General features: G+C 39.3%; 1 protein-coding gene across 1 annotated transcript in view; it reads right to left on the bottom strand.

Annotated features, from left to right (window-relative positions):
- nbeab (neurobeachin b) overlaps positions 1-27,300 on the bottom strand; it is a 209,231-nt gene that overhangs the window by 125,248 nt on the left and 56,683 nt on the right. The window contains exons 7-17 of the mRNA XM_063492975.1: positions 27,151-27,270; positions 23,060-23,206; positions 17,828-18,025; positions 17,568-17,701; positions 15,653-15,761; positions 13,288-13,440; positions 11,710-11,878; positions 3,793-3,872; positions 2,968-3,030; positions 2,490-2,587; positions 1,967-2,059 (exon numbers count right to left, since the gene is read on the bottom strand). Of these exons, the coding sequence (XP_063349045.1) occupies positions 1,967-2,059; positions 2,490-2,587; positions 2,968-3,030; positions 3,793-3,872; positions 11,710-11,878; positions 13,288-13,440; positions 15,653-15,761; positions 17,568-17,701; positions 17,828-18,025; positions 23,060-23,206; positions 27,151-27,270 (1,364 nt within the window). The remainder of the gene's footprint in view (positions 1-1,966; positions 2,060-2,489; positions 2,588-2,967; positions 3,031-3,792; positions 3,873-11,709; positions 11,879-13,287; positions 13,441-15,652; positions 15,762-17,567; positions 17,702-17,827; positions 18,026-23,059; positions 23,207-27,150; positions 27,271-27,300) is intronic.

Here is a 27,300-nt window from a genome sequence, read left to right as displayed (position 1 = left end):
AATTGGACACTTTGGGAAAGAGCAGCATTTCTCACAACTGTATAAATATGGAAATTTAGGAGAAAAGGGCAGAGTGATGATGCATAGCATGCTGAGCTTTACAGTCAGTTACCATCACCATAAAGGAGAAGAACAAGCTTTGTTGTAAATGCTTTCATGAATTTAAATCCAGACAATGCCACTCTATTTTTTTCCCTGAATACACTTTAAATTAACAGTTAGGAAAATATTATAATGAAGGCACACTGTTTAAAATATGGGAATTGGATGTGAGCTATTCAGTGAAAAAAGATTAAATACCCTGCTATTAGAAAGATAAGGAAATCACACAGCTGTAAGCACATTAAGATCTGAAGCTATAAACCTCCCATATCATATTCACAAGGATTTTTAAATGTTTAATTTTATGATTACGGAGTGAGCAGTTGAAGTTATTACCAAAAACTGGGATTTGAGCGAAACTTGCACTCGAAAAATTTGCAAATATCTTATATTTGCTTTCTCTCATGCTCTTTTTTCCAGTTTTCTTCTACTGCCTGGGCCCAAAATACAAATTAATTTGTTTATCAGGTTGACCCATCAACCCAGACAGAATAGCAATATCTACCATCAACGTGCTAATGAATATACATAACAAATCAAATTATTATTAAAGACTCATAACCTCAAGAAAACCCTTTTAATTCATTATGAGCTGCACTAGCTTATAGGGAACTGCCACTGTGCATTACCTTCTGCGAAAGCTATTAAAGGGCAACGTGAGGATTTAGACTTTTCAATTGCGCCTGAGGCTTATGCTTGCCATTTCTTTCCATTCAGCAGGCACCAGTAACACTACCTGATGCACCACTATTGTTAACTCACCACCCGCATATCTTTCCCTGCAACCTGCATTTTAAACCATAAGCTTTCTACCCGTAGGCACTCTCTTTCCCCTCTAATGTGCAGAATACTGATCATATGCTGACATCCTAGTCAGTATTTTATTATTTATTTTTACACTGTGAGACGGTAACTTGGGCGTCTTCTACCCTTCTCAAGTGAATTAATGGTTTACGGGCAAATCGCCAAGAATTCAGGTGTTCAACAAGGAAGTGCACCCACATTTGCAAAGCTGGCATCAAGTCAAGAGTTTTTGGCTCTTCCCTGTAGCAGAAACAGATGATACTTCTCTCTCTCCAAAACCTAATTTAGAATTTTTCTGTTTCTATCTTACCAGCCTATGAAAACTTAAATTGGACACGGGCATGAACAAAACTAAAACCATTTTATATGAGGCATGATTAAAAAGTTCCAGGACTCTAACCGAAAAAAAGCCAAGATATCCACCTGCAATGCTCCCAGCACTCCTGCTATTTTTAGATCATTCTGGACACCTTTACTTGGGCAATTGCTTTGCATAGTGGAAATCCTCCACTGTGTAAAAACAGCACCTCTTTACCTTTATTGTGTTTTTGGTTTTGAAGTACACAGGGAGGCAAATCTGGTAAGCAGAGTGAAAATTGTGCTGATGCAGCCAATAAAAATAAAAATAAAAACTGCTGTGTGCTCCTGCACTGCACGATGGCATGAAAGCCTTTAAACACATTGGATTGGTAGAGTGGAACTTTGGGATGGTACTGTAGCCTCAATCTGGGGGGTGGAAGTGGGCTGAATTCAATGCACAACCTCAATAGAAGCTTTGGCACAGAGGGGATTTTGTCTCTTGATATGAGCAATGGGCCAGTTTAACAAAGAAGTTAAATCAACAGCATGTGACCATAATAGTTATGTAAGCAGTCCAGAGGTGCACAGAAAGTTCATCCTAAAGGGGACTAGGATTGAATTTAAATCAGGTAAGAAGTCTCAGGAAATTTTTAAATTGCATATTAGATATTACAACATTACATATTAAGTTTCATTAAGCTTTAGATTAGTCACTATAAAATGCATAAGTGTGTGGAATTACAAAGTTATGTTAACTCACTTATGGCCCAAATGCTTAAGGAAGTACCCAAGGACTTTGAGGGACTGCACGCGAATGCTTTCACTCTTGGAGGCCATGAGCTTGTAGATTACCCTGCAATATAAACAAGCAGTGAAAACTGGCGACAGTACATGGTCTTGACAGAGTATAGCCCTGATGATAAAAAGGCTATGCAGCAGTTAGCTGACAACAACTTCCTCTCAGAATGAATTTACACTAGCATCAAAATCTGCAATGGAAAACACAAGCAATTTCCTTAGAACTCACTTGTAATGCTACACTGTGTGCATTTATATTTTATAGGATCACATCGGGCAAGTTTGATCATCACATACAGTGAAATCAATATGGTAATATTGTTACTTTCCTATGCATATTTTTTCCCTCATTGAACATATGAATTATTCATGCACCACACGGGCACACAGCATCAGCACAAGCGTTAGGTGCTTAGGTTTATTTTGTGAAATCACCTCTTCATTTTGTGCCTGAACAGCAAAGAGTCTTTCCCTGAGGGGCTTACCGTATTCCATTTCTCTGGTCAAAAGCAGGGATCATAGAGGCTGGATGCTCAGACATGAGGGCCACCACCAGCTGCAGCACATCATGCAGATTCTCGTCCTGCAGTCAATCCAGCAGAGAAAGAAAGAGTTAGAAAAGCAGAGAGCACAGCTTTTCTTCTAAACAAAAAGATTCCTTATTAAGACTAATAAAAGTGCAGTAAAGGTAGAATTTAAACAAACTGCAATTACAGAATACAACTGAGGCTCTGACACAAGATAAAAAAAATCAGTAGGAGTGCAGGGACCAGTTTATGCACATCAGAAATTGCAACGTCAGTTAGATATAAACTAATTTGGCAGTTAAAGTGTTAAAATTAAAATAAACCGCTTCTAGAAGAGCAATTATGAAAATGCACTGTGACCTCGAAGCTTAGAGCAGCAAAGTGATACAATAACACACTGAGTTAATTTACTAGGAGCCGAGAGTCTCAGAGGTACCTCATGCATTGTTAACAAGTAGTTGAGGATGCTCTGTAGCTCATCCTCCTTCACACCCCGGTCCTGAAAGAGCGCAAAGAAAATTAAATATTAGAGAGGCTGAAAAAAGGCTTCAGAGCTTTTATGATTTTCCATCAATTCGTTTGAAATTGCTTGAGGTGAAACACAAGAGTTTTGGCATCCTCAATGTCAATTTTCATTGTTGTACTCCGAACGGGTTTACGATCGATGCACCTCGTTTCTGCAACAAAACCGTATTGAACAGACAGATAACTCCAAACTTGATTTCTACTCGGTGTTAAAATTTGATATGTCTTCTTCCCTGCCCCTGGATGCGAGCATGATAATTAACTGCAGAAACATAATATCATAGGATGTAAGCAGCAACATGCCAACTTATATAAATAACTGGACAGCCTAATCAAATGATTTATATGTGTGCAGTAACTGTAAGATTTTTAGTAATGACTTGCACGCAATTTGTTGACTTTTTTTTAATAAGTGGTGACTTGAAGGGTCTGATTTTGTCAACAACAGTCAGCAAACCTGCGTGCAATAAAGAAAAACTAGCTGAAGCAAAGACAAACAGCAATTTGTAAAGTTGAAAGTCACAAATATATCTTCATGCAATGATGAAATAATTATTAAAACTGTCTTCTTCTTTTTTTTTACTGAATCCATTAAACTTTTCATGCCCAGCTAGTTTCCTGAATTTATTAAGGAGCAGGCCAGGAGAACATTAAAGGATAACAGAGGAGCGATCTCCATATTTTCTCAGTGCAGCCGTGTGAGGAGCTATGAGGCACAAAGACAGGTGGGATATACCTTCAGGATGAGTTGCTTGAGGAAGAGAAGCATGAATGCCCGCAGAGAAATTATTTCTTTCTGGGTTGGCCTTGGACCATCTGTGAAAGGAGAGATAAAAATGAGAAAGGAGGTACAGGAACCAAATAAAACATCTTCCTGTCATTTATTTTCCAGTCTTGTCTCAATTTTTAATATTTTATTGGTACCTTATCTGCAAGTTCCTTTTTGATGTTTTTTAATAACCTTAAAATATTTCTCTCGTTAAAGTCATATTTTCTGCTCCTCTGGGCTTTTGAGAAAAAGCTTGGGTGCCTTTTAAAGCGCAAGTGACTATTTTTAGATTTATTTTGGGTATGTTTTGTTGTTACAGTTTTTGGTCTATGATGTCCTTTATTGATTCACTGGATTCACCTTCAGTGTGCGGATGAAAAGTTTCACCAACAACCTAGTGTTGGGCATACAGCCAATCTCCCACTTTGTCATCAGAGCAGAACACGTACTCTGGCTTTATGCTTTAAGCCTGGGAGGGCTCATTTGGAGTATTCATCTTAAACGTATTCATCATCCACACTGCATCCAAATCTGTGTATCCCACGTAGCCTTGGCCACAACACAGTATCCAGGCAGCCAGCCCAAGGTCACCTCTGTCACACCTGCCCGTCACACCTGCCAACATCTCATTAAATCTACGCAAAATGCCTTTGCCAACTTAAGGTCACTTTGGCACTCTGAAGTTAGCCTCACATTCTAACTTAGTCAACATGTGATGAGCTAAGTGCTGTCACCAGGTGTAAATAAAATAGAATGCCAGGAATGACAAAAAACGCTGATTAACCGTCATATCAAAGAGCTGCTCCCGTTGCAGTGATTTGGCTGGCACAAGAATTAATGTTGACACAATCAGCCACTGCTCATTATCATAAGCTCTTCTGTATTAACCAAAACATGTTTTCATGAGCAAACACTCTAATGGGCTCCAGCAACAGGCAGATCACAACAATACAGAGCTATTCAGACCGACACATCAGAAAATACAGGATGTGGCATACATTACCGTCTATGACAATACAAGCCAATCCCCTTAGGATTAGCAGAACTCTCACTGTAGCACAAAGGCAGGAAATCTGGTGCATGCACACACATATATATATCTATAGTTCATTTCTTATACATCCTATGTAGCCAATAAGGTACACTGACAAAATCTGTTGCATTTACACAGGTAAGAAATGACAGTAACAGGGTTAAACACAAAAACACAAGTGTTTAATGGAAAATTTGATACTTTTTTCATTGTCTTTCTTCTCCTCTCAGCCGTGATAAACTCTAACCTCCACCTTGGCAGAACACATGTTCATTTGAAATGGGGACCATGCCATGATGACAGATACAACCGCAGTAGACAACTGACCATCCTGCTCCAACAACCGGTCAATGTAATCAATGATGAGGCTCCCTGAGGTTGCAGGATGATGGTAAGTGCTGCTGCATCCTGACACTGATTAATAGAGGGAGAGACAAAAACCCAGGGCAGGGACAGAGTCTGACATAGAAGGGACGATAAGAACATTATTACTACAGCCGCCGCATCTCAGTTATTCGCAACCAATTATGCTCAGCAGCTCTGAACGGCCCTTGTTTCTCATTTACAGATTGCTTTACTTCCTGCGTCCCAAGGGCACAAGGAGAAAGCCTTTATTGAAAAGCGATTTATGTCCATGTGATTAATGCAGGAGCCTAATTTCAGGTTATGACTGATGATAATAACAAAGTTATGGCATGCACAAAAACATGTGTGACGTCTATTGGTACAAGAGTTTCAATAGAATAGTGAGTAAAGTCATTTGTTGAGTGAATGTTCCTAAACAAACAAATTCTGACATGATGTAATAATCTGCAGTAGCACTCATTTTCCTATAGATTTAGCCATGAGTTGCTTTTGCATCTTTTACCCAGGTTTAACCTTTTTTGTTATGGCATGTGGAGTATAATCACTTTAAACTGCAATAAGAAAATATTTCATAGGGACAGACAGCAATTCAGTCCTGCCCTTACTAAAGGGTAAAGCAACTTGTGCCTCTATATTGATGTTTTACTGCATAAATGTGATTCTTTTGTAAATACTTTCTTGCAAAAAACTGAAAAATGCCTTGAAGTTGCAGCTGCACTGGGACACACTACCAGCAGGGTAAAGAACTTAGAACTATATTTTTATAACATGCCAAACCAAACATTGTAATAAGTCATATTTCCAAATGTCCGTTTGAGGCTACTATTTCTAAAAGTGAAGTATTTTGAAGTGCTGTAGAGGAATGTGAATTTACAGAAAGATGTTATTATTAGTTCTGCAAGTGCCTTATATTATCTTGCTATAATAACCCTCTGGCATAATAAAATTGTCAAAGTTGGTGACGTTTACACAATGCGTGCCTCAGCACTGATATTCTATGAAAAGCACTTGCAGTTGATAGAATATCTAGGAGGGAAGAAATTACTCCCTCACTTTCACACTGACTTGTTGCAATATTAGTGTCCTATTACCATACTACACTCAAATTCAGAGACAACATCCTATCTTTCACAAATGTTTGTAAAGGCAAACCACATGGCTAGGTGGCTCAATTTTAGATACATGTGGCAATGAGACCAAAAACACCTAAATTCAAAGATTAAAAAGTGTAGTGTATGAATGATAACAGAAAAACACAACAGAGTAAACATTTAAATGTCCAAGGCTTCCATATCACACCCAACTGCCCTTCACATCTGAGAACCCATTGGCTGGTCTACTGACTTAGCTCTGGGGCAAAGGTGGGGGTTGTTTGAACAATGCAGAAGTAACAAAAACTCTTCCTGGTACCAGAGACGGGAAACTCCTCCAGTCTCAACTTTTAAATGGTTTCAAAATTAAGTGAAAATATCCCTAAGCTCCTGAGCTCCATTATATCAGCAATGTTCCCTCTAAGCTGCGCGCGTGCGCAATTGCGCACTGCTGGCACGGTCTCTGCGCACAGAAAATCAGTGTTGCGCGCAGAAAATAAATCTAACCTGAATTGAAATTAAAATTAATACTTTAACAATTCTGTTTTGCAGTGTTAGTCAGTAAGTGACTGGCTGCTCCCGTATGGGATTAGAACGATGCCACCTTATCCCATAGTCCAGCCAATAATGCGACTCACATTCGTATATACGCAGCTAATCAACGTGGTTGACAGGCTATGACAGCGTCCTTATGTGCCGACACCGGTGTTTTAGCTAGCAAAGCAGCTTGGCTGATGTGGAGTGAAGCCACGTAAATGACAACGTGTACAACCATTGGAGATGTGAGCAGGACAGACGGAACAATTGACGGAAAAAGTGTGGACTTCATACCAGTTTTTAAATTGTGTTGATAGGCCACGTAAAACCAGAGTTATGATAAAAATATATGCAATGTTTGATTTTCTTCCTGAATACTGTTGTTGTTTATATTTACTGCGGGAAGAAACGGTAAAAACGGCGTTTTATAAGGAAAACGCTCGAAAGCACTCTCCGCCTGTGAGCAAAAACAACACCAAAAAACCCCCCCACCCTTTTCTATTGGTCGAAAAATGTACTGTGTCGACCAATCAAAAAATGATATGGCAACATGGCATTTATTGTTTAGGAAGGGGGAAGTTTTAGGAGTGACGGCGGTGTTTTGAGATGTGAGAGATTTGCGACGTTTAGCGCAAATCTTGTGTAGTTAGTGTGTAGTCAATAGTTTTGTTGTGTGTGTCAGAACAATGAGGCAACTACTGAATGTTACAGGTGTTACAGGAGTGATACATCTCCTGTTGTCAGGCCTGCAGGTATCAGGCTGTTGTTCTCCTTTATCTCATAGTGGACAGAAATTATTTTTTGGAGTGGCACAAATAATTTGTGTGGCATCAAATTTGATGCAGAACAGCTGATTGTTCTGTAAATAGTTTGAAATGTTTATTTAAAAAACCGCCTTGGCTGCATTTTTAGGTAAACAGCTCCAAAAAACGTTGTTTGCATAACTCAGTTACTTTTTTGAAGAAGTATATAATTAATTGCCCAGCATTGGTCATTATATACTGTATTTTGCAGACAGAGAGTTACAGGACTCTCTCCCAGACCACAGACTCATACTCATAATACAAGTCAGAGCTTTATAAAACAAAGAAAAGAAAGTTGTGTTTTCAAAATTGAAGTTCAAGTTAGTTTTTACTTCCAATAGTGTTAACATACTACACAGGTCTTGAACAAGATTTTTTTTTTTTTAAATTTTCATTGTAAATGGGCTAAAGCACTTAATTAAAAGTAGTCTAACATGAATGTAAATGCTGTAATTTGATTATTTTAATAAACCATGTAACTTGGATGGATTTGATGCTGGCGTGACCACAGTGCACACGTCTGCTGTTGCTCACAGTGGTCCAAGGGACCGCTCAGGGAGTTTGTGTGTTCGCTCAGACACATGAAAAATTAGAGGGAACATTGCTGATGAGTTTGTCTCAATTGCTAGTTTTTGGACTTAAGAAACCATTCTGGTATCCACAAGGAGCATAAAAGCAGGATATTCTACCTTGTCTACCTTGTACCTTGTGCCTGACAGATTGCTATCCTACGAGTGTGCATAGTGCCCCTCAGTTACCTAGTCAGATCCACTCCTCGCATGAAAACAGCATGATGGTAAATGTAATGCCATCCCTCTTCTTCTCGCCATATATTTTCCTCCACCAAAGATTGTTCAAACGTGATTTGTAAACAGAACGCAGACTGCAGACAGGCTACAGATAGTAGATATTGTAGATATTAAAACCTTTTTTTTTTCCTTCATGTGCTCTGTTGAGTTTTCATGGTATAAATTTGTAAATGTGACACAGCACACCAATGAAAGAAGTGAAAGCCTTCACCAAAGATACATGGTTCTGGTGCTTTACCCTTAAGGACGACACACACACACACACACACACACACACACACACACACACACACAAACTATTCATCTAAAACTCTTGATCATATTATTCCTCTGAAGCATCCCTGCATGTCTGTAACTGGTGATTTCTCTTATAATGGGGATAACATTAAAGCGAATGTGGTAAATGACCAAGAAACTTTGCTGCCCATCTCATTACTCATTATTTAGTAAAACAGTCAAGGCAGAGACAAAGACAAAAGGAGAATGATATAGATTGAGACAAATTGTGTGCTGGCTTGTGGGTACATGTCACAGACTGACAGAAGCTGAGCAATGAGCAACTGTCTATGAGTGTCTGCACTGATTCTGCGCATAACCGAATGATACATGGCTTTAATTTGATAGCGCTCTCTATTAAGACCTGAGGGAAAAAAAGGGGGAGGCACTCCCAGAAAAAGAACGAGTAGCTGGAGGAAATCCGTTTTAAACGCCCTCTCTGTGTCCTATAATTGAACACTTCATTATCTGCTTGGCTCTCTCCCTTTTTGTATGCATCTTTGTTTGGTCATTTTTCAGTTTAGGAGGACAGAGAGAAAAACTGACCTGCCAAAAGATGCACAGATCAATGAAACCAGACTCACTCGGAAAATTACGTACAGCAAAAAGGTGATCCATTTGAGAGGTCTTCCATAGAATCTCAACCATTATTTCAGCCCATTACAGTCTACCAGGGACACAATGACAATCAGCACCATAATTACACTTTGTAAAGTCTGTATTTAGGGAAAGCTTAGCGGAAAAAAAAACAACTCAGCAGAGGAATGTGCTTGACAAGTATGGACTACAAAATGTAAGTGCAGATGTGGATGTCTTTGTCACACCTCTTTTTATTCACAGTTTTGTTGAGCGGCGACTGCTGCATGTGCCACTTAAAATACATTTTTTTTGTTTATATTTCTCCAGTGTACTTTTTGGATCAATCTTAATTTTGTTCTGATGCATGATGGAACGCCGAAACAGAATTTCATAGACTTTCTAGTTTCCCTGTGTACTTCAGCTCTGTCCCCTTTAAGCACAGATACCTTGTGAAGGAGCCTCATCTAGGCATTCAATTATCTGAGTCACAAGGCAATGCCCATGATTGTAAGTCAAAGTCTGGGATAGACTGGTAAATCTAGAGCTTTTTTATCCTTAACCTCTGTTCACTGTTTACCACATGAGTTGAAATGCTTGGATTGCTCCTACCTGTTTATCTCATCGTGATTCTCTCATTTGGTACAGGAAATCAACACCTGCTGGTTGTGCCAATTTGTGGTTTTCAAGCATAGAGCGATGCCTTTTGACATGTCAATGGCTCTGATGCCAACCACGTCATACTCAATTAAACTACTGCAATGTACCAACATTTTGGACAACTTTGACAAAGCCAAAAGCAATGTGTCATAAGAAAATTACAGTGAGATATAATCGTAAGTCAGAGTTGTTCTAAACAGGAAACTCGCTTTTGAAACAATCTTGTGCAAAAAAAACTACAGTTCCTACGTTTAGGACAGAAACATGTCCTAAACAAGATATTTTAGCATCACAGTAAGTTATTACAAATTGGTGAACGGAGTGTTCAACACACAGGTTATGATCAAATCTCTTCGGTGTAGGGTGAAAAGAATTCATTGTCCTAGAACATGAACTCAAGACAAGACATGAGAATTAAAGGGAAAAAATGTCCTAATAGGATTTTGGCTTCAACACTTGCAAAAGTCATGTGATTTATACAATTTCATACTCATTAAATGATCCCTTGTGGCCCATGATCTGTTATAAACTGCTCCCATCAGGATAGAAATGTTTCATGACTAAAACAGATAACTCTGTTTAATAATTAGAATTTTCTTTTCTTTTTTTATTAAAAACAAAAATAGTACCCAAATCATGGCATCAAAAATGCCCCAATAACTCCTCACAGTAAAGGTCAAGGATTCAGGTTTTCTTTAATCTGGCCCACATCTCTAGGATGAACTTTCATTACTTGAATCCTGTTAACATCCTTTGATCTACAAAGGAAGGAATAAGGGACACTACCTGGTGTGAGCTGACGTGATTTGGAACTAAATAAAGTGAGAAATGATGAGCGTAACTCAGCCTGTATGTCACTACCACTATTAGAATTATATCAGTTAGGATCACACCCATTGGTAAAGTATCAAGGACGCAGGCAAAGTGCCTTGATGTGGTATATACAGACAAAACACTGCAATATTCAGCCAGCTCTGTAACAGCCCGAGAGAATTAGTAAGAAATGATCAGTGCCGCAGGAAACGCTGGGGGTAGAGAAGCATGATTTTTGGAAGAAAACAGCCTCCGATTGTACAACAAGTATGACATTGTCATTGTCAGAATACAAGCTTCAACCTTCAGCAAGTAAATTTCATTGGGCATTGGTGTAGTATAAAGTGAGCTCTAAGATCCAACATAAAACAAATCTTACACTGTGACACAGATAGTTTCAGTAAAGAATAATGGATAGCAAAAAGGAAATGACAGTTCAAGGGCACTTTCACTCCCAGCACAGCCTGCTTGGTGACATGCTGTTGTTTCACAGACTGAGGATGCCAGTCATGCTATTGGCCCAGGTTTCAGAGACCTAACACCCACACTAAGCACCCGAGTGGGATGACAATATTGATATGGTGTGTCTGCTTCACTGTCATCTCCTGTGATGGCCACGGTCCTAACAGCTGACAAGCAAGCGCTTCCATGTGGAGATGAGTCATTTCAAATGAGGGGGAGCTGCTGCCATTTCAGGAAGACGCTTTGATAGCAGGCTTTTGACTGAACACAATGATTGTGATTGGTTCGGTACCAATGATTTGCTTACGAAAACACCGAGCTTCTCGTGGATGAGCCCTCGGATGGATGAGAAAGAGTTTACATAAACAGCAACCCCCATCAAATCAAATCCTAAATCCACATCAAAGAGAGAAAAAATGAACTCGCTCAAAATGATCTAGGACGCTTCATAGGCTCACCAAGACCCTTTGGTGTGATGCCGCTGCTTTCTGAAGGGTTGACAGCCCAGTAGTAGTACTTCAGCGTATGCATGAGCTGAAGCACAGTCCCCACCCGACGAATAGTGTTGTAGATGGTCGCTGTGCCAATAAACTCAGCAGAAAGGTAGGTATACAGAGAGAGCTGTACCTGGAACACAAACATAGACACATAGATGTACTCATGTTACTAAATGCACAGTTAAGTAAAAAATGTAAGCAAATATTGACATCTTAGTCCAATGAACCACAAACCATTTTTAGAAAGAAGTTTTGCTGTGATATTTCACACTAACCGAGCTCATTATCCTTGCAGGTGTATGCTCTAGATGGCCACTGACCCTGTATTACTCAATTTCATATTTGTCGCAGCTCCACTCTGTTCAGTGATGATTAGCATGTCCTCTGTAATTAGCAGTAGACCTGAGAAGAATCCTTAATCCTACTACAGCCCTTTTAGCACTAAATACTGATGGCTTTTTCCCCATATGTCATAAATTGCAAGATAGTAATGAGCCAAATACGAGTCATGATGAAAGGTGGCAGAGTGGCTATGATGTGCGTGTGATGTGATATCGTTTGAGGGCCTCTGAGACAAATGAACACTGCAATACTGTTAATGCAATATCCATGGGAACAGAGTATTAAAATTGCTCACACAATCTTATATGACCATGGAAGGACATCATAGGTCCCGTGTAATTAATGCACAGTGCATGTCAGGGTGCTCACTGGCACAGCTGGCTCTCTGCAGCCTGTGCAGCTCGAGAATATGAAGAGAGGAAATGTGGACCTTGTGGGATGTCCTCAGGGAAGGAGCCAGAGTAGCTGTGTGTAGCTAAAGTGTTCTACCCCACTTCATTACCTAGCTGTTTCTTTCATTTCTCTACTCTTTTCTCTATGCCCTATTTTGGAGGAGTGTGGCAGTCGAGCCTCCAGACACTTTTGTATTTATTTCCTCTTTTTATTTATTCATGCCTTGGCACCACAAGCAGCATTCCTGAGGCAAATGTATTTGCCACACACACATTTAGCTTCTTTGATATACCTCATCCTATTTTTTATGGGTCATTATTTAAAAGGAGGTGGAAAAGACCTCTGGAACATTTAAAACACGCTAGAAAAGCAGTAGTTCACTGAATGTCACTTGGGCCCTGAACACGGTCTAGAGGTAAAACGACATAATTTACTTTTATTTGACATCTCAACTGACAGAGTAAAAATAGCTTTCCTTTGGTTCAAATTAATGCAAGTTGATCCTTGCGAAAAATATTTAATAATTATTCATAAAAAAAAAATTCACTTGCAGTGCTATTACCCATATAGTTTATTTTATTGCCACATGCACAAATGCTTGCTGTCACTGAGAATCTCATCAAAACTGACACCAGTATGATGCATACTTGACAGCCTGTTTCCATTAAAATAGAATGAATGTGTAAGGATTTTTATTTTTTATTACCACCCCGCGCTACAGAAGAAATCATGATGTGGGGCATTACTAAAGCCTATTATTGGAAACTCTGGATATGCCAGTGAGAGTTACCTGCAGGAACTCACCTTGGCAGGGGTGTAGATCCAGATGGCAGGATTGAAAAGGATGTGGTCACACAGCTGCTTCAGGAGTGGTGCTCCATGTGTTAGACCATCCAGATACTTTGCAAAGGAGAGGAACTGTTCTAATACAGCCCTGGTGATGTGTACACGTGATGACTGTAGAGAGAAGCACAGAGTCATGTTAAATAACAATTGTGTCACCAAGACGATTCTGCTGTAAGCAAGTTTTTATGTTCCCTGATACTTGCTGCATCAAGCAAACCCCTAAGGTAACTGTTTGTGAAATGTGTCTGCAATATCCAGAGGAAGCTAAAACCTTTTGTCACAAACCGAATAAAAATATCTGTAACTGTGTCACCGACACCTGAAAGATAGGTAGAAGCATTAAACTACAAAAGTGGTCAGCAGCAGATAATATAGTGTGATATGATAATATGCATTTTGAAAATCTACATCTAAATATACACATATAAATATATATATATTCATGTATGTCGTGTATGTTGGCATGGGTGAAAAATTGATCTACTCAGGCATTTTGTCAAGGTACTGAAGTCCAATTATATATTAAATATATATTATATTAAAATATTCAAACAAAATTAGTGCAAGTTGTTTTGACTTTGCAGAAAAGTCAACTTTGACGAGTTCTTTTAAGCAATCATGTCTGGCACCTGTTCACTGTCCAGGTGGACACTTGCTGAGGGCAAGAGAGGGGATAAAATGAAGGCCCGGGAAGAAGGGAAGGTGTGGCATAAACAGATAATGAACAGATGGTGCGATATGTGAAAGTGTGAAACCTGGCGGCGGGAAGGAAGCAAGGAAAAAAAAAAAAAACCCTTCAGCTCTCAGGTGCCGACTCTGCCTGGCTGTTAGTTAACAGCAGCTGAAGCCAGCAGGAAGGCAAGTCACTGAGTGACAAAGTGGCATCATTTCTCAGCGCTCCAAAAGAGCGAGCACTCTAGAGACACCGGCTGCTAGATCTGAATCACAAAATGGGTAAATAAAAATTGATGTGAAAAGAAAGGGAGGGTAGAGGAGGGGGGTGTTCTTCCTCTAGCTCTGTTTAGTTCAAAGACACATTTAGGACTCTGCTACAGGCAACGACAGATTAGAGTAGTGACGGGGCTCTGAGAGTGTGGGGAGACGCGGCGCACATTGGCACTGAGGACAACGGTAGATCGCTGGGATAGGACTTTGAAAAGATTTTGTTGGGGAAAAAAGCCAAATAATGTCCCAGTTATCCTTTCATTGAACTAGAAAATGAAGTGGTGAACATGTGCTTTTTTCTGTCAAATCACCTTTAAAAATGAGGAAAATGATCAATTATAATAAACGTCTATACAGCTGTTATTTTATTTGTAATTTCTCACAGACAGACAGTCAGACAGCATCTTACATGCATCATGATTATTATAATAAACCCTGACTTTTTTGTTGTGGCCTATGAGCACATCATAACAATAAACATACAGACAGACATTATGAAAGAACAACATATTGTTTAGAACAAGCCAGCAGATGCCTGGTAAAAAATATCTAATATAAAAATAGCAAAACTATAACAAATTTAATAAGATGCATATACTGAATACATAAAAAGGTAAAATACGCACAGTTAGAGAGTGAGAATTTGATGATGAGCTGTACTGTGCAAATGTAAAGCAGTGTGTGTGAGTGTTTGCAGTGATACTGAGTCTTGTGGTCTGTTAGCAGGGGAGCGAATGCTCTGTGTTCAGTAGTGTGATGGCTGTGGGGTAAATGCTGTTGTTTAATCAGTTTATATAAGCGTACAGGTTCTATAGTGAAGTTGGGTCAAAATGTTCCTGTATTATTCATACAAGAAAAAAACAAAAGAAAAACAAACAACCAATTAAAACTGCCTGAAACGGAATAATTTCCCTTTCAGGGCCATCTTCGTGTGCATGTCTCAACAGCTTGTAGCATAGCTGGTAGGATTTTGTTTTTTTTTACAACATTCACAAGATTTGTGAACTGTGAATACGTTCCCGGGATGAGACTGAACAATAAATTGTACTGTACCATACTGAGAAATTTGATGAAGGACATTTAGCAAATACGACAAGAACTGTGATTTGTGAAATCTGTGTCTTGTGGAAATGTGTGAGATCAAGGAAGCATCTAATCTAAAGATAGCAGCTTTGATAAAAGCAGTCCCAGCTTGCACAAGGAGATGAACCTGAAGGCAAAACTGTCTAAAATTTTCTATTTTATTTTTTATGGACTGATTCCAGAAGACTTTGATAGTACTGCGTATTTTTACGGGTGTGGTAACACAGGTTAAATTAGAAAACTTTACACTGTGGTAGGAAAACAGTGGCAATATTTTGTGTAAGCTCTTGCATACCTTCTCTAGTAGGTATCCAATCACCAAAAATCCCTTTCCTCCCAACATCTGTTCCTGCATGGCCACGGAGCTCTTGAGCAGCTCAAGCAGAAAAGCCAGGAGAGTGGCACTGTAAAAGTAAAAGTCACAATCTCTCATACAGGAATAAAATACTCATCGACTCACAGACTCTTAAGATGTAATTTGTCCATCAACTATTCTATAAACAGAATGAAAAGGGGGGGGAAAAAACAAGGTCCTTTTCAGAGGATGTCAGAAGTCAGCTGGGAACTCTAGCTCACTGCTTTCATCCCTCTTCAGTGCAGGAGAAAAGGCTGGTTTGCTGGGTTCTCCAGGGACAGGGGAATTTCTTTATGGTGAACTGTAACAGAGTTTGTAGGTATCATATTTTTGTATGAGGTGGGGGAAGGAGGAGGAGGCAGGGCAGTGCAGTGAAGGCATTTTTTTTCTTTGTTGCAGGTTTTTTTTCTCAGCAGAAGCCTTTGGCTGAGCAACAGTGGTGCTTGGTGACACTTCTTAATCGGCTTTTCCTCACATCCTCTAGTGGTTTTCACCCCAGCACAACAATCACAAGGACACAATCACTCCTCTGCAGGCTTGCTCATGTATAGTGAACATACACTACATGCATACAAACTCATTTACTTAATGTTAACTTCAAGACGTTTTTTTTTTTCCTTTGGACTATTTACTTAAACAGAGAACAGAATTAGATGACACGACTCCGTGTGGGTCTGGTTTATCCCATGATCCTTTGCTGTAAGCAGAGATTCTTTCCAATTTGGTCGAGGAGTCGTGGCTGATGCGACACCAGCACTGCTTGGAAATCAAGGTGACACAGGCTCACGCTATTATTAAAGGGGATTTTTTTTTAAATCAGTATTTGATGATGCTGTCAAGAACAGCCAAGGCAGATCAGGGAGCATTATATGGAGTTAATTGTTGCAGACGCTTTGAACTTCTCAGCCCAACAGGCTTTTAGAAGGACTCAGTCTAAAAGCCACGGCAAGGACAAAGCAAAGTGCTTGGGAGAGTTGCACACAGTGAGCCAAAGACTCTAACATGCTAGAAAGAGAGGAGGAGGGACAGAGAGCTGAGAGGAGAGGAATCTACAGAGGGACAGAGCTTTGGGTATCAGGGATTTGTGCTGCTATGCGGCCACTCCTGCGTCCATCCATGTCATTGAACTAACACAGGATTAGAGCAGAGCTCAGGCTCCATCCTGGGCACAGTTGGGAAGCTTTGGGCAGACCAGCTCAGAACGATGGGGTGAGAGGAGTCTGAAGCAGTGAGCAGAGATAATAATGAAAGGGGACTACAGACCAAGACTGCTATATGATACAGAAAATCTCATCACTGCATTATTTATCCAACAAATCCATGCTGCAGACCCTGGGTGTTTCTGAACTGAATCCATCACCAAGTTGTCATTTACTATAAAATCATGAGCAAACCAGCATTCGTAGTTTTCAACCATATTTAGCATCAAGTTTAACAAAATAGCCCATTGCTTCTGTTGATTTTACTCCCAGTGAGTTATGAGGTTAACTGCCAATAAGCTTAACACCACAAAAAAGGGTGATAATTATTTGGAACACCTCAGTGACTTCCCAATTAGGATAAGTCAGATGCTGGAATGTTGCAGCTGAACTTGATAATTTACATGAAGATGTATTCATGGGGGGAAAAAAGCAACCCTTAAGCCGTTTTAAGAAGTGATTAATATTACTTTAGTTGCCAACCCTTCATCAGTCACAAACACAGCCATAAATGAGTTCACAATATAAAATATCAAAAAGTAATTAAATTCACAACTTCCAAATGACTTTTTCCCCCTCATCTACAGTTTCATGTATATAACTTCTACTTTCATTTCTAAAAGAAGTTGTACAGTCTTAATATTGCTTCTTCTTACCAGACAGTTGTTTCCACCTGGCTGTCATTCAGCTGATGAAAGTCCAGCTGGGCAAAGAGGGGAAAGAGAACCTGGATCCCACCAATAGAGTGTATGGCACTATGGATGGAGTGAGTCACTGTGGCTTTCACATCCTGGAAGGGTAAGGCAAAACCCATAAATACACCTTCGTACTGACTGAATTTTAAACCCAACGTAATAAAAATGAATGAATCAGTACCTAAAGTATTGAGCACAAAGTTAAGAGTAATGCAACTGACCTGAAGCATAAGGGCGTGCGGTGAGTGCACAAAGATGGAGGCGTTTTCTCTAGGCGAAGACTCCAGGCAAAGCTGGGCATCGGTGGCCTTCGCATTATAGGTGAAGGCGATGGAGTTGGCTAATTTGCCGTCATATAATACCTGCTTGTGATGCTCTGCTAAGTGAATATCACTCTCGGACTTGAACTTAAATGTACTCTGTTAGAAAAAAAAAACAGAGAGAGAGAGAAATCAAATAAAGGAATGACAAAAATAAAAAAGACTGGGAGAGTGAGAGTGATGGGCTATGTATTTTTCTTAGTGAACATACACCCCATCATTGCCTCTTGGGTGTTATCTTTTAATTATAACTTCATTTGAGAATGAAAAATGGCTGACACTGAGTGCATTACAGCATATCACCATTTTCAAAATGAATTTTCTCCATTGATTAAAGCATCCTGTTAATCTCTATCATTCTGTATGGGTGCAATCAACAACAAAAGGCAAAACCATTAGCTTTTTAGTAACTAAGAGAATAAAGTGAGCTGTGACAGAAGTATTATGTTTACATGTCAAAAGAAAAGCTGTATTCAAAATAGAAAACCAGTGGTTGTAAATTCATTCTCAAAATATGAGACGTAAAACTCATGTTTAAACTCATATTTGTAAAATAAATGATTTTTATCGTTATGTCTCTTTGGAGATATTTGCTGCATATTTTGTCTTACTTTGAATGTGCGCGTAAGCCTTTTGTTCTGAGTGTAACATTGCCTGATGACAATCTTCAAGTTCGACTGCAGAGTACAATGATTAGGGTCTGATGATAAAGATCAAAGCTGCTTTGATACCAGAGATGATTGTGTACCTGCATTAATTTAACCAAGAAGTCATTTACTCCACTCTGTTCTTGAGCAAATTCAAGCCGAGCACAGTTACTGCTGAACTCTCACAAAAACATACTAAAAGAAGGCTGCAGACAAGGCACTGTCAGAGCAGTCTTTTTGGATATAAAGTACGCAGTTTTTTTTTAGTGGGGGGGGGGGGGGGGGGGGGGGGTTGCTTTTGCTTGTTTTGCACTGACATTGTAATTTTGTTTTCCAATACAGTCATGAAGCAGAGACAAATTGGGGACGAGTTTTGCCAATACAGCTGAAAACACATTCAAATTAAAGCTGGCGGTTGGCAGTTTAGCTTCAAATTGCTGTGCCACCTCACATCTATAGTAATAAGAGGAAGAAAACGGATTATAAATTTACGCCCAGCTGAGGGAAATAAACCAGCGACTTGATGATTATGATGATAATTCAATGTTTTACTGGGACTGTGTGTCTTGTAAGAATGACTGCATCATATTTACCACAATGCCTTTACCAACATGTCTCATAAAGCACAGGTTAAATGAGTCAGTGGTTTAGTAACACATTCAATATGGCTACCATAACAAACTGCTGATCGATGACAGACTAGTCTCAATTTACTCAATCAATTAGCTGTTGACAGATGAGCTGAATTAATCTGTCAGTGCAGTGTGAACGCAGAAATCAATTTCTCTAATCAGGAGGGCTGAATTATTAATGGGTCAAAGAAATGCTTTTCCTTCCCTCTCTGACTTGTGGGCAGCAAGACTGTGGTGGTGAGATAAAGAGAGACAGAGAGAGCTGAAGCAACAGTGATGAAACAACCATCTGGTCCTAGAGGGACTGTAGATAAATACAGTATGTTACGCAACATGGCAAACAGGGTTTGCGCACCTGTCCAAAAGGCATCTAAATCTGGGATTCTTTTTCTCAGTGAGGGAGTAAATGGATAAAAAAAAATGTGATCTGACTCAGACTGTCAAATTCTACAATGAGTTTGGTTTCTATTCTGACTGCCTCTGAGGTGCAGAGTTGTAAGTGGGTGGCAGCCTTTAGTAGAAACTTACATTTTGAAGTTTTTAATAATCTTTATTATTAAACAACAAGTACAAGTATTGCACAACACTACCTTGCATCTTTTGAAATTTAATAATAGTATTTTACATTTTCATTCTGTTTTGTTACATGTTACAGTTTCGTCTCTGCCTAAAGTGCTATGACCCTTTTTCAACATGATGCTAGTAAATATGTCTTGGATTTATAGAACCGTTATATCAGTTTCCTCACAGCACTGAAACTGAGAGGGTTGAGCCCAATTTAATGACGTATCTACGTATAGTCCGATGATAAAAAAGCATAAGAGATAATCTCTTCATCTGCTATGATCAGGTCCACACAGCGGACATCATGCATCTCATCATGAAGTCTCTAACATCCTTCAAAAGTTTCAACTCATGGAACCCAAGTGGCAAGAAATAACAAGCTCCACTGCTTTGCACTTTTGTGCGATCCTTGCCGCAGTGTGAAAATAATGATCCCATGGGTTTTGGGCTATCAAACCCTGTAGCGTGACAGCATCATTCCATAGGCCAGACACTCATAAAAAAGAATTAGAGTGCAGTTCCTCCTTTTTTCTACTAGTCCCAAAGGCTGCCACTGACCAGGGGCAACCCAGTCTCTCTGCACACCACAGGAAGACACTTAGAGGACTGCAACACTCCCTGTTGCCTGTGATACAAGTAGAAAATAACACAATATACCCGAGTATGACTTTCATTTTCTTCTGCTATCGACCCTTGTGTGTCTTTAATACAGTGAACTAACTATCCAACTACAAATTAAAATAAATGCAATTTTTCATTTGCAAATAAACATTGTTTTTTAGTATTAAACCAATGTTTGAAGATTAAGTACCATTAAATATCTGTGTGCGCTGTAAGCCCCATTTTGCTGTTTTATTACAACTGTCAAGGGTTTGCATTTTTCTTTCTGTATATTGTTTCTTACTTGCTAGGAAAAAAAAGTCACATGTCTATCATCTGCATGGTTTCTGTTTTGTAGGCTGTTAGTTTTCTGTTTTACTGACTTTGCTTGTCATTGTTTTGTTTTACTTCCGGCTTTGGTCCGTTTCCCATCGGCTCCTCGCTGATTACGTTATTTATAAAAATTACTGTTGGGATTATTTTGTAAAGCAAGTTCACTCCTGACACATTTCTGTGGATTATCTGAAGCTTTTGTGATTCAGTTTTCTTATATAGTCAAAAGTATTTGGCCATGTTCACTTTACATGTACAGGAGCTGCTTGGGCATGAAGCTCACAGTTTTTATGTTGATATTAATGTTGGTGCCAGAGGAGGTTTGGAAGTTTCCAGTTAGTAAATCAGTAGAGTGTTGGCCGCAAACTGACTTGTTGCAATTGTGGCACATATGAATCCAGTGAGAAAGAATGACCCATTCTTTCACAAATGTTTGTAAAGGCATACTGCATGGCTAGATGTCAAATACTTCGGGCAACAGTGGACCAGATTTGTGCCCCACTATCTTCTCCTGTAGCTTGTGTTTCATACTGCAGTGCAGTGTTGTTACAAATTTCATGGGCTAATCTGCCTTATGTAGAACAGATATGATAGTGATAATAGAAGACAAAGAAAAAACAAAGTGCATCATGTGAAAAATTGTTAATCATGGCATAATTGTTTTAACTTGTCAAATACAGATGACATTATTTCCAAGAGAATAAAGTAAAATGAAAAAAGAAGACAGAAGAAAATATTAGTAATAAGTATGCAGAGAGGGGATTTTTTAGGCTTTCTGTTTTATGAACTTCCAGACCTTGTGAGTCATTACCTGACTTTTGAAGATTAACTAACTGCTAAAACTGGAGTAATGAATGGAAAGAAAAAAAATATGTCAGCTGCTGTCAGGCACAGTGTGTCCAGAAGCACCTCTACCCCCAAACTGTATCTGTCAAAGTCTGTGAATGTCAAGTCAATCATAAAGTTTGAACTTTACAAGAAAAAAGTTGTTTGTTTTGTACTTTAAATGAAATAAACAGAAGTACATCCAAGTTCAGAGCCTGAAGAAGAAATCTAGCTAACACAACACAGTCAGATTTACAGCCATAAATCATAACATGCACTAGAAATGGTAACCCTAGGCAACAATAATCTCTGCATTTAAACTAAGTGCAGTTACGGTTACACTGAATACACTGTGGGAGTAAGTGAAAGCATGTCGAACATCAAACATGGAGGAAAGGACCACGGATTAGAGAATAAATCAAACATCAGAGGCGATGGTTTTTCTCCTTCTCTGCTGAGTTCAGACAGTATAAAGTTGAGTGTACAGTACACAGTCTAACAGATGTATGCTGAGATTGGCTGCACTCAGACTCCTCCAGGCAATTCTGAATTAAAACAGACCTCTCGTCATTTGTATAGCACTCCCACTACAACAATAAATCAGTGGGGTAGACAACTGTCTGACCTTTCTCCCCAACTCACCTGTCTAGGTCTTAAAAACATTGTTCACAACTTCACGAACTGCAGGTAATTGTCTCCCCTGGGGACATTTATTCTTCATTATTTCAAGAATTCTGAACGATTGCTTTGCTGTGTCTTAATAGAAGGTCATGAAATGCAGTTAAGGAGGGGAACAACAAGTAACCAGTCATTAGCAAAAAGAGAAAACAATGATTTCTCTGAGGATTTCCTGGGCATCAGTAGACTTGACTTAAATCATCTTCAGCAGGGTAGCTTTTACTTAGTAAGTTTGTCTTTAAAACAGCTGGAGACAAAACACTAGTGGCACAAATTGGTCACTGAGAGTGCAAACTGCATGAGTCATCTTGTGTTCAGGGTTTATTTAGCATGAAATGCCATTCCTACTTTTGTGAGAGGGTGTTGGGCTTAACACTGAAGAAACAGAACAGAAACAGCCTTTTGTGAGCATCTGGGACAAAAGTGAGACAATAAGGAGAAGAATCTGAAAGTAAACAGGCACCCCCTTTTTCTTGCAGATCAGTGGGATGTTTTGTCAACATATAATAAATATTCACACTGTAATCCCTATTTTGGGAGGTCAGTTTCCTTTTATATTCACATTCATGTTCTGATTTTTGTTAAGATGCTCAGGAACGCACCACCTGCTGCAGCTGATATAACCTGGCTCATGTCTCTATCCCCTCAGAGGGCCTGCTGCTTTCCTCTGTGTACTGTGCCATTATTCCCCAGAAGTAGGTAATTTATGCAGCCGTTTATCTGGGAGGAAAAGCAGGACAGCGATACAAGGCAAAGGAACTACAGCAGGACAGAGCTGCTCATTGATTTCACAGATGGATTGGTAATGCAGACTGCTTACATGTAATCTAATTTAGGCACCCACAAGCACATACCTTATAGCCTGGTCCTAGCTGATGAATTGCAAATATCTGAGCGGGATTGAGAGCTTCGCTGAACACGAAGACAGCTCCTAGCTGCCCGCAGAACACTCTGTTAGCATCCGCTGTCTCTGAGGACCCAAGGAAGCACTTATCATAACTCTGCAAGAGGGACATAGAAAAAGAGGCAACACCATCAGGGACTAGAAGAAAAAGAAAAAAATACATCACACAGCTCTATTATGCAGAGGTCAAAAAGTAAAATGTACAATATTTGATTTTTCAAATGGGTCCTTCAAATGTGGTTTTTTTTCTATTCTGGCCTAGAAATTCAATTTAGTTTTTCAAAATAACATTCATGTTGTTTCAGTGTTTACATTGACAGTTCCCTGATGGAAAGAATTTCCTAACAGCCCTGATTTATAAAAACATGAAACCTATATATAATCTCTGTGGTAGTGAAAAAATGTATGTGCTGTAGTTACATCCAGCACCAAATCGAAGGGCAATTTACAACGGCAGCAGCAAATTGCATAACAAGTGAAGATCTATAAAAGAGGTTCAATGGAAGAATAAAAACATCAGATTAGTTGATAGAGATCTGGTTCCATTTAACCCTGTAAAAAATGCCGTTTTAAGTTCAACATGTGTAAGATTTAAAGCAAACAGTCAACCAAAACATTACCACATATATTTATGCTAACTAAGAAATACAGCTTTAGTGCACTGTATTACTTAGCAGGAACAGAAAGATACAATAATCTATATCTGAGTTGTAGTTAAGAACAGAATAAGGCAATTAAAAAGGATATCTAAAGATGACAGCATTTAACCTTTAAGATTGTAGCCTCAATAGCAGAGAAAGAGAAGAAAAAAACAAAATTATACATATAAAGCAAGTTAAATGTCTTCCAACTAAGTACAGAAAATTCAGTCTACAAAACAGTGCTTTTCAGCAAATATGCAGTGCTTAACAAATTTATTATACCACCTGTCAAAATAACAAGAAAACCCAAATATTTTAAAAATCTGCCAAAAACTTGTTTATAGCTAAAACCTATATTGTTATTTAGACAAAAAAGTCACATTTTCAGTTCATGTGAATTCATGTTTTTATACCTTCTGGTCTTCTCAGAAATTAATCAAGCACAACATTCAACCACTAAAACTAATTTTTCTGTGAATGGGTGTACCCCGGGTTTCTACCTATGGAAGCTGGGATAGGCTCCAGTGATCCTGTAAAAGGACGGGATGCAAGAAAACAACTGTAATTTAGTGTCTTAATAAAAAGTTCTAAAAAGTTTTATTATTTTATCTGCTTTTCTGTAAAACAATTTTGAAAATTTGAAAATTCATGGCCAACAACAACAATTATAATTAAAGCTGCAAGCAGCGTTATGAGGGCCCTCGCACCCCATCGCGTCGAGCCACGCCCAACACCTAAAACCAGCACGTCCGATCTGATGTCACATTGATGGAATTCATGCATTTAACCACCAGCTAACATTTCATCTCATTCAATCATGATTATAGTCGTCCCACTAGGTGGCGCTCTAACCATTACCGACAAATGGCATAACAAACATTTCCGAGCTCGAGTCTCATCACGCCTGCGACCTTTGGGAGAGATTGGACATTGTGTTTTTGAGTCATAGCAGATTACTGCTTTTTGGCGAGTTATTGAAACTCCACGTGCCGCCATGACCACCCCGTTTCCCTGAACGTAAAAAGCTTCACAATTTAACATCACAAAGGTCTTTAGATTCCACGCACTGGAGATCACGTCAATCTGATGAAATCCCTTGGAGGAGTTCGTCAAAGAACGGTGCCTGAAAAGAGGGGAAAATGTCGCCAAAATTACACATTAATTTCAATATGGCTGACTTCCTGTTGAATTTGGGATATTGCTCCAAGAGACTTTTTTGTACATCTTGATATCTTCCATAAGCTTACCAGGTTTCAGACTCATACATAAAACACAGAGCAGGGGCTGTTGTTTTGAAATATTGTGGGGGGCGCTATGGAGCCATTGTGCGCTATTCACGGAAAGTGATCACATAACAAGAAAGTGCTCATCACATTGGAGGTGTGCGCCAAATTTCAAGACTTCTTAAACTTTCCAAGCCCCTCAAAATTCGCTTCATCTTTCATGGTGAACCGCGTTGCCACCAGGGTGCGCCGTTCAGTTTAAAGTCACAATTTTCTCACTGAAGCATCATGAGGGACTGATCGTGATATTCACCGCTTTTGAGGTGGCCACGACGTACCTGTGAAAATCAGTACAACAAAATGTAAGACATGACATTTCCTGTTGCCACTAGGTGGCGCTCTACGTATTCCTGACAATGGGCACATCAATCTGTTCAGGGCGGGTCTGACATCATCCCTGTAAAGTCTGGTACTGATCAGACTGGATTTCACTGAGTTATACTAATTTGATTCTTCATGGTGAGACATCAATGTTCGCCATGCTGCTGGGGTCACACCCTTTCGTGAAAAGTCAGAGTTTTCACTGTAACCCAAGACCAACTGCTTAAGGCTTTCCTGGAGAAATTTCAGGCTGCAGCTGTCACCCATCACAATACTGTACACTAAAGTGTAAAACATGACATTTCCTGTTCCCACTAGGTGGCGCTGTCCCTGGTGTCAAATATGGCAGTTGAAATATGTTCAGGGGTGGAGCCTTATCGTATGTGTGCTCTTTGGTCCAGGTCGGACCATGTATGACAGAATGAGAGGCAATAGTATTTTCATGGCGAGTCATCGAAATTCGCCATGGCGCCACGGCCTCACCGTATTGTGAAAACTCAAACGCTCCGCAATTTAACATGGCCCAGGTGTGTAGTTGACACTGACCAACGATGAAGCTTATACGACCAAATGCCAAGGAGGAGTTCGACAAAGTTCGAGGCATGGAAATGGCAAAATTAGAGCCAAAATGTCATATTCACGTCCAAATGGCGGACTTCCTGTTGGGTTTAGGACATGGCCATAACAGACTTTTTTGTGCGTCTCCTAACGTTAGATATGTGTTCCAAGTTTCATACATGTAGGTCATACCCACACCGGGGGCTCGCGTTTTTCATTTTTCTAGGTGGCGCTACTGAGCCAATTTTCCCTTGATATTTCTGAGGACATTAAAATACATAAATTTTCACCAGACCTGACGCGTGTGCGAAATTTCATGAGTTTTTGAGCATGTTTAGGCCCTCAAAAGGCGGATTCATTTGCCAGAAGAAGAAGAAGAAGAAGAAGAAACGGAGCAGATACAATAGGGCCTTCGCACTCTCAGTGCTCGGGCCCTAATTAAGCAAAATAATTATAATATAATAAAAATATAATTTTTAGTGTAGAACGTATGCATAGTGATGGATTAACCATTACAGAAACATAAACAATTATTTTGGAAATTACCAAAAATGTTCATTTAGGGCAGCTCTGGCTTAAACCACATTGGCAGGTCGTCTAATAAATTTGTTGCCCACTGTATGTTACCAGAAACCTGCTTATCCCTATGGAATACTGCAAATGTTCATGTTTTTCTTCATGTATTGCAACATTTCTTCACAAAAATCACAAATTAAGGCATCTTCATTTAATGTGGTTGAATATTTCATGAACTATACTTGGTTCAAAGCACACCTTTCTAAATGCGTTTCCTCTCTGCAAGTCGAAATGCAACACTAATCATTTCTAAATAACTGTGTGAAATCATCTGAACATGCAAATATTCTGTTAGACTGTAAATCACCTTGTTATCACACATTTTAAATAAGACATCCTCAGTCTAATGGAAGTTACAATTTATTTACACATAAAACAGCTACTGGGTCTCAAAATTGTATTCTCATATCCACCGCATGACAAACAGATGTTCAAATAAAGAGTGAAACCCTAGACAGACTTCAGAGGAAAACAGTGAGTTAAAACTCATTTTCTCATTTCATCAATGAGAATTATTGAGGATGTATACATTTTTTACTCCCACAGAGCGCGAGCCACGCAAAACATTGATGTGGCAGCCTTAGTCAGCCTTGTGCCAGTAAGCATTAAAATCATGACAAAATGGCAACAGTGAGAAAAAGTAACAAATAAGGAGGACTTACATCATTTGTGTTGACGTGCCATGCCATGTCTCCATAAGAAACGAGTTGTCCGTTAACATAGCATCTGATTTCACTGTTCCTCCAGCGGCTGTAGATGTGGACTATACTGATCATGTACCACTAAAGGTGAGAAAGGAATCAGATTGAGAT

Source organism: Pelmatolapia mariae, linkage group LG14 (assembly GCF_036321145.2).
Source record: "Pelmatolapia mariae isolate MD_Pm_ZW linkage group LG14, Pm_UMD_F_2, whole genome shotgun sequence".
In the NCBI taxonomy this organism is placed as follows: domain Eukaryota; kingdom Metazoa; phylum Chordata; class Actinopteri; order Cichliformes; family Cichlidae; genus Pelmatolapia; species Pelmatolapia mariae.
Note: the sequence above shows the minus strand (reverse complement) of the source record. Positions and strands in the feature narration are given on the sequence as shown.